The 8,542-nt window shown below is 39.5% G+C and overlaps 1 protein-coding gene and 1 long non-coding RNA gene across 16 annotated transcripts in view; one reads left to right on the forward strand and one right to left on the reverse strand.

Annotated features, from left to right (window-relative positions):
• The window catches only part of LOC111252853 (uncharacterized), a 32,213-nt gene that overhangs the window by 17,207 nt on the left and 6,464 nt on the right, over positions 1-8,542 (forward strand). Inside the window, exons 1-2 of one of the 2 annotated variants that reach the window (XR_002674367.2) lie at positions 6,825-6,858; positions 7,434-7,562. The exons of the other annotated variant lie outside the window; for it this stretch is intronic. This is a non-coding gene — a long non-coding RNA (uncharacterized LOC111252853). Of the gene's footprint in view, positions 1-6,824; positions 6,859-7,433; positions 7,563-8,542 lie in introns of those variants that run through there. 2 annotated transcript variants of the gene reach the window in all.
• Positions 122-8,542, reverse strand: part of LOC111252848 (uncharacterized) — a 25,377-nt gene continuing 16,956 nt past the window's right edge. For 7 of the 14 annotated variants that reach the window (XR_015329741.1, XR_015329742.1, XR_015329744.1 and 4 more), the window contains one exon: positions 5,926-7,269. Coding sequence is in view for 4 of the 14 variants with exons in the window: in XM_086992205.1 (XP_086848331.1) it covers positions 7,249-7,269 (21 nt within the window). In the remaining 10 variants the exon portion in view is untranslated. Of the gene's footprint in view, positions 158-3,480; positions 4,673-5,925; positions 7,270-7,860; positions 8,044-8,542 lie in introns of those variants that run through there. The other 7 variants (XM_086992203.1, XM_086992201.1, XR_015329743.1 and 4 more) reach the window with 6 other exon arrangements.

Below are 8,542 nucleotides of genomic sequence, written 5' to 3' on the forward strand. Positions count from 1 at the left end.
CAAACGTACGAGGTGTTACATACTCGGATATCTTCATATAAGGGTTACCTTGAGTACGGAGAAATGGGGTCTCGTCCTTGCGTACATTAAAAACAGCTTGTCTGTGGTCGCGGCGATTACTAATACCCAATAACTGTTATTTCATGGTAGCGCTCACCTGAAATACGTAAACGGATCAGTGCAGTCGAGTATAGTCAATGTGCAAAGAATCAAATGCCGCTACGAACTTACCTCTGCGTGATGCCACCACTTCCGTTTCGTGTATCCATACCATGTTCGAAAAACCGGTTTGCAGAATAACAGGCCTACCCTAAGTGAAAGCGACTTAACTTAAACAATACAAAATCATCTGCATAGGAGACAACATGTACCTGAAGGTAGCATTTTCTAATTGTCTCTGGCAGGTTATTAGGCAGGACAAACAAGAACAGTGAGCTCATATCACCGCTTTGCCCAACCCCAGTCACTTGCCCAACGGCTTCGAGTTTTGTAGGTCTATTGGATATGGCCACTTAATTCTCTGGCCGTATGTCCTTAAGCAAAAGGATGGCTGTAGAGTGTTGAGGATCAAGACCACGCTATGTCTATCCTATTCACCACCGACAGTTTATGAGTCCGAAAAGCTGATGCACAAGTAGTAGAGTCAGCAACGTATCCTACCAGCTTTTCTTTGGTTTGTTACAGCAAACCAGGTTTGTTTGTTTGTTTTATCCAACTGTATTTGTTGTGTAGTATATGCTATGCTATACGGGATAAACAACATATAGGAGTAACCTAAGATTTCAGCTCGGACTTCGCACATTAGTGTAACTATGGGCTCTGTTAGGGCGTTTGACCGCTCACATCGATTAGAGCATCAAATCATTTATATGTAATGATTTACTTGAATACTTCATCAGAACTCAAAAGTGTCGTGAAGACCCCGCTTGAGTGAATAGTAATATTTTAATGAACTGCCTATATTAAAAAAAAGGCATTTGGAATAACATGAGTATAACTTGTCTTTTACGACCATAGACACCGGATCCTCTTATTATTTTTCACTGGCTATTTCTTTCTCGCCAAATGTTGCTTGCTGCCTCATTTATAAATATTTTCAAAGGCTAAAACATTCATATTCAAAGCTCGCAAAAATTGTAATTGTAGCATGAAAACAAAAAATCGTATTTCGGCCATTCTCTGACATCCAGAGCAAAAAAACATTGGCAAGATACTACAAAATCGGCCGGGTCGGCCTGGCTAGTGTACAAGTTAAAAACGGTATACGCACATCTATAAATTTGGTTTTTTAAGGTTTGCAGCGTGTGTTTTTGGGTTTTGGTGATCACCGAATTCGGAGCCCTACCACTGCCTATTTTTAGGTTAGGCCTTTGGAAAATTTCTCTGCTCCCTCGTTAGAAGATTACGAGTAGCGAGACAAAGTAGTATTGATCCACAGACAAGGTAGCCTATCTTTTCGTTGAAGAAATTAAATGTGTGTAATTATACAATTCTAATTACATTGTACGTTTCGAGCACATTTTAAGCTTACTATAGTAACCAGAAGTTGTCGATAACTACAAAACGAGAAAAAGCACCTTCAAGACGTTACTTCGTAATAGCACATACCCCAGATTAGATACTCCATGATATTGTGGCCAAAATTCCATTATATCGCGTTCAATAAACGTTATGTACTTTAACGCTTCTAAAATAACCCACAGTTGGGTTTTGTTTTATTGATTATTTAAAGCTTTACGGATAAGCCACTTTGCTTTACCTCACTGTTCGCTTTTGCCTTTGTATACCTTTCACAAGGCAGAAAACACAAAATGGCGACATGGAAATTTTCTGCCCAAACATTTCTGCTATTCGATAGGGATACGGCGACCTGCAGGAGAGGAACCGAGTTGCAGAAGGAAAGTAATTATTTTAGAAGTACTAAGTGGTCAGTTACTCCATATTGTAGCTAATCCTATTGAAGCAAAAAAAAGTACCTGCCCTAAAATTAAAGATAACTTAAATTATAGTTGGGTAACCCTTGGTTTAATGGTTGAAGGATGGTTGGCGAAATGCACGCGTAAAGAAGACGTCAATAAAAGTGCTTTCGGTACGAACCACCATTTATTCGTTTTTGACGCTTTTGTGTGCAGTCTGCTTAAAAAATTTCAGAGAAACGACCAAGTGGAAGCCCCGGAACTGACATTGTGAGGCAGCAGATCGTATTGATAAGGCACCTTTCCTATTTAGTACAAAACAATACATGTCAGCTAGCGAGTGTGAGGTCTATCGAGCATTTATCCTAATGGTGGAAAGCGATAGTTTTTTTTTACTCTGAATATAGGAACAAGCTGAAATTCTAGTCACTAGAGCTTACGTGAAAAATTTAGTACCGATCACATCCTGTAGCGTAAAAGTTTGCAAGGCAAATGCTACAATCTGGTGACAGTAATATATGTGCTTTTTGTCAACACAAATATTTATTTTAACGTTTGCATCAAACGATTGTCCTAAAAATTGCAAACCTCAGCCTAATAAACAGTTAATACTGGACTGGAGAAATAAAATTGACTTCCACGTCCGATTCTCCTTTTTCAACTATAAATATAGGGAGACGTTCGTCTTGTCGTTAAAAAAAACAACAGATTCGATTTGCCAAGGATTAGCATGCTCTAGATAAACGATAGAATTCTGCCACAACTGTGGCACAAGCGTGGTGACGTAAACCGGTTGCTGAGTCATTGATTTTTTGAAAGGTTAAATAGAGGCCACACCCCCATTTAACCGGGTCGAAATAAGAGGAGAGTTTAGGCGCCTGTTATGCGGGCCCATGCGAACCACGATGGGTGTCTACGGAAAATAAAGAGCCCGATGCTGAACTTGGCCTTATCGAGTCGTGCCATAAAAAAACCCTTAACTCTAGATCTCCATAAAATGCTAAACCCACGCAGATAGCCTCCATCCCTCATGAAGCTTTAAGAACTGAGTGTATATTAGTCTAGCCTGTGTTCATATCAGAGCACTTTCTCTATGTTCGCGCACTAAAAGTACTGCGCACTGAATAGCTAACTTATAGGTTAGAATGGGAACAGAAATCAGTGTCATAAGTAGGTAGACATTATCTTTTAAGAGAAAAAGTAGGAATGAATGAGTAGGCCTACGAAGAAAGTCGTGAAATATATCCGCAGGCAGCCGACCTGAACGTGTGTCCTGTCAAAAAGATACACTAGACCAGCACTCTTATCGTGAAGCTGGTAAATCGACTTTATTTGTATTACGTAATCCCATTTCGGTCAGCAGGGTACATAAGACAGCCGTGTATTGGATGTGTTAATAATGATCTGAAAGATTTTGAAGTTACGTTTTTCGGTGATATTATTGTAGTCGCGCTTTATTGCTATTTGAAACAAGACGTTCTTCGACAATACTGTAGAATACAGGTCGTTCCGAATATATATTCTAACATTATAGACTACTTCCTTGTAATAAACAGGCTTCGTATAGATTTAGACAATTTTTATTAGAATTTCAGGGGTTGATTCGTTGAATACACTATTGCTAAGTGATGAGCAACTATAATATTGAGTTTTAACGTAAGGAATCACGGTTTTTCTCCGAAAAAAACATGCAGCATATCATTAGTATTCTAGTAACAATTTAACTGATCAAGTATCCGCCGTTACGCCCTTATTATCTCTTAGCTAATTTATCATTAATATTTTATAATTTCTATATCCGTTCTCGTAAACTATGCTCAGTTCAGGTGTTGAAGACTTTGTCCAGCTATTTTTTTGAAACTCTCCTCATTGTCATATGTATCGTTCCGGTTCTCATTCGCCAATGACCACATGTGGTTTGCGGTCGGTCAATACGATGTTTGGAAAACATGATAGATGCAATAAAGTTTTCTACTCAAGCTTTTACGGGGCGACTTTGCCTGTTACATGTGTGGCCTGACATTGTCATTGGGGAAGAATGATCCCCCTTTACCTACGAGGTTTTGTTTTTCCCTTGGGTAACGTTGTGCGTTTCGTGCGACTGACCAGCATGCAGATCCCTGTCAACTGTTCTCTTTTTTCATAATGAATAAAATGTATCCAGCCCCATTAAATGCGTATCATGGTTAGAATAGAACCTGGTTTAACTCTAAACTTAGCCATATCTGCTAAAGCTATTCATTTGTTTGCTTTGTATTGTAGTATAGATACCTCTTCTCATTATCCACAATGATTTATATTAAAAATTTGTTGTCATGGCTTTGTGTTGTTCGGTACCGAGCGAAATATTGAGAGAAAAAGAGGAGCTGGGTTTTCTTTTGCTTTTCAACAAATCTATGGGGTACCAGGCTCCTAATTTTTGAATGCATACCTTAAATTCGAAGTAGCCACCTACACGCATATAAAGGGAATTGATCTTATCGGCCGATTTACGAACTGTTTGCCAGTCATCTTCCTCAGAATTGCCTTCAAGTAGTCTTCATAGATCTAAGATGGCCGACCGAGGCGGCATGTATCCTCCAGTTCCAAAATGTTATAATTGAACTTCGCGTATCTTACGCAGATAATATCTAAAGACCGTATGCTAAAAAACATTGGAGAGTATTGAACGTAGGTTCGTAAAACGTGAGTCCAGCTGATGCGGGGTTGAACATGATAACATACATTTGACCCTCAATGTAAACCCATACAACAGCCTGGAAACGAAATAATACAAAAATATTTTTGAATCGCGTAAGGGGTTAACAATATTAGAAGGAAACAATTAATAGAGCCAGGAAGCAGAAAATAAATAACAATCCTTATCTATCGATCTAAAAATTACTTGGTGTCACTAAGATATTTGGCAATGACAATGCATTAATTGATATACTTTTTTCTTATCTGATCCAAAATCTATCCAGAGTACGGGCTTCTTTGTTAGTTTGTACATCGAATCGAGTGAGATAAGCTCATCGAGCCGCAAAAGGCTTCTCAAGCTAAATGAAAATTCATCCAACATGTCACAGGCTAAGTTGTCAAACTTGGCATAGCCATACATGTCGGCAGCAGCAGCAGCAGCAGCAGCAGCAGCATGTTAGCACAGGCCTATCAGTGTCTGTTGTCCTATGATACGAAAATGGATAGCCGGCAGTGAGCGTAGAGAGCCCGCTTAATAAGAAACCTAATGCCCCGTGGCAGTCAAAACGAGGAAGATAGATACGCTGAAATCGAAATTTTTAGATTTGGTACGTGCAATGACCACGTTACCTTTCAGAGTGGTACCGATTTATGCTGTAAATGTCGCTGATACCAGTGGGTTTTTCGAAACTGAATACTTTGAATTAAAGAGCTTTGCTGCCATGAGACTTAGACAAAAGCCTAATTTCATGTGATATAAGACCCTAACTATGGTTGCGATGAAATTGCTAAGCTTGGCTTAAACAATTTATTTAGGTTTTCGAAGCACAAAACATAGGTATTTTACTATTGCGGAAATCAATTTCGAAACGACCTTTTGTGTCAGACGCGGATGAGCTAGTTGGAAACTTCACAAAAGCCTACGATGCAAACGTATCCTATCAGCTTCACAATGACCAGGTAATAGGTGTAACGAACAACTTGAAACTGGTAAACGAGGGTGTTCGGGTTATTTTTTATCTAACTTTGTTCAACTAATTCGGGGTTGTTTTTTGTTATTATTTAAAAACTTATAAACTGCCTTTGTAAGGCGAAGCGTCCGGAGGGCATACAAGCCATCGCACGCTGAAAGAGCTTGCTACCAGCGAGAAACTAACACCGTTTGATGGATCCAAAATCAAGACCATAGAAGTATTCGTTTCTCTTGTTAATAGAAACGGAACTACAGCTCGGGTTCTGATCTATCTAGGATCGGAAGGAAATATTTTAGCAACGTCGTGACAGTGTCAATTCGGATCGTCACGCCAGTGTTTAGGGAAAAAGTCCTTCAGAGCTTTGATCGGCTTATTTTTTTATTTCTCTGTTATATAGTTATACCACTAGAACGCTTTTGGTTTTTCCAAAAAGCGAAAAAAATTGCAGCTTCATATAAACCAAATACAGTATATATTCCGTGTGTTACGTTCACACAATACGGTACGGAAAATATAGAGCAAAGCACAGTCAATAAAGAAAACGATTGGTAATGAAAACCATAAGCCGAACCCGCCGGCTCATGTTTTGCGGTCAGTAGCTTCATGTAATGTTGCTTTAGGCCGTTATTTCTTACCCAATTATGGCGACGAGAATACGCGTGTGATACATCGTCTGTGTTGAAACATTTGCGCATAGTAAGTTTTCTCCAGACGAACATAATGCTGTCTGCAAAATTGATGGAGATGTACTTTCATTTTGTATGTAGATTTTCATAGGATTCATTAATGATCATTCCAGGATAAACACATAGTAATGATAATAATATGCGTAATTGAACTCTATCAGGGAAGGTATAGAATATCTCCAGTTCTGCCCTTGCCTGTTAAATGTCCGCCAGCTTTACCTCTTTCGGATAGTTAGGTTAGGTAATTGGCCACTAGTGAAATAGCAATTAATTCAGCTATAACATTACCTAAGGGGACCTTTTCGAATATCAACGAACGAGAAAGGTAGCCGTTGGCTAGCCGGCATCGTAGCAATAGAACAAGGAGTTGGCCTAATCAACATTATACGCGTGTAGACGAGACGATAGGACTCACTGAGGGAGGAGATGTGTCACGAACTCAATTAGTCTCGTAGCGTTGTCACGGTACGATTTGCACACCAACTGCTTAACCCTCGCCCACCCGCCCCCTGTTTAGGGCATCCAATCGTACTTAAACGCGGAAACTGCACGTCCCAATGAACTATTTGCTACACGACAAGGCATTCCCACACTTTGGTCAAGGTGAGGAAAAAACTAAGATCACTTTTTCTGGGGGGTGGCAACGCCAGATATGTGGTGATGTACGTGTTTATTCGTTGATATATCCGCAAATATCTCACCTTTGTGTTAGCTTTAGACGCTTGTTACCGACCTTTTTGATATAATTTAGAACATCGAGCGGAAGTAGTCATAGGACGTGTTAGTTTCTTAGGTAGAAATCCAGCGGTTCATTCCGCCACTGAGGTCTACTGCGTGTTTCATCCTGTACTAAGCTAAATTGTAGATGATAGCTCAGTATTTTCAGCTCAGCATGATATTAGAACATCGGCATTATGTGTAAGGCCGCTAGAACCATATAGTAAGCATATTCCTTCTCAACCTTGATTTGTATGATCTTCGAGCGGACGTTCTTCACGGAATCGTACCTGTAAACTAATATAAAACAACAACATATAATATTGTAGTATTATTAAAGTACGTGCAAAATGCAAATGACAAACGTGACGTTTTTCGTGCGCATGGAGCGAAAAAAACTGTCGAAGAAGCGTTTAACAGATAAGTGCTGTGCTTCACCCGTGTGCGCATTAATACACCAGCATCACACATGCTTCTGAAGATAGTGACTTGAAAAGCATTCAAGTGCAGGCTGGGAATCAAACTCAGAATCTATTTCGTGCTAGAGAAACACTTTCCCCGTCGCCACACCACGCTTTTCTAGTGTAAAAGTGAGTATCCTAACGCATCTGGTCTTTCAGTTGTTTTGTATGACTTGATGCGCTTGCATAAAGTACTCGAGGGAAGGAAATCCTGATTTCGATGGATTGATCTACCTTGCGAGTCGTTCTCGAAAAATATGGTCATTTATCTGTTTCATATAATCACCGCAGAAATTATATAAACTTCGAGTCGACCTTTAAAACTTGGCTGTTTCTCTACAGTGACGTTGTTTAAGAAAAGCAATTGATCAAAGAAAGTACATCGTACGATTGGCAGTCTGTAGAAGTTTAGAGAACTAGAACTTACCATCGCAGCCTATTGGACACGCAGACTAGAAGTTGATTCTGCGTTTAGTTCATAGACTTTTCTGCGTTTTTCGAGTCCAAATACCCAGAAACGTCGTCATTTAACCATTAGGTAGATCGGATTCACTCGTTGCCGCCGACAGTAGTAGTCCATCGCTGGCCCGCTAATTTTAACACGCTTGAACTGGTATCAATAATGATCACACGCTTGATTTAGATTATTTTGTAACACATGGTGATAAAGTTCTTATAAATAATTATCTGTGACCACTAAGTAAAAGTGCATAAAGTGACGAAGACGATGAAATTCAATACAACGAATTCAAACGTCTGCTCAAGTATTTGGCGATGAGCAAAATGTTCACAAAATGGTCCTTCGTTTCGAAAAACTGCCACACCTTCGCAAGACATGAAACACCAGGCCATTTTACACTGCGTCATTGTCTGTGATGATTAGAATCGATTGAGTAAAATCCTAATCATTTGTTGTAGCTTTAGATTTTAAACTCGAATTTAGGTTTGCATGACAAGTTGGCCAAACCCCATGATTAACTGCCTTCAGCGATGTTTAAAAGGATCGAGCCTATCTTCGTTCAATGGCGTATAGCGCTTCGTTCACCTCTGTTTGTAGATCAACGATCATTAAAATAACATCAGACAGCGTATTCGTTGATAACTATATA

This window comes from Varroa destructor, unplaced genomic scaffold (genome assembly GCF_002443255.2).
Source record: "Varroa destructor unplaced genomic scaffold, Vdes_3.0 BEIS01000006.1, whole genome shotgun sequence".
Classification (NCBI taxonomy): Eukaryota; Metazoa; Arthropoda; class Arachnida; order Mesostigmata; family Varroidae; genus Varroa; species Varroa destructor.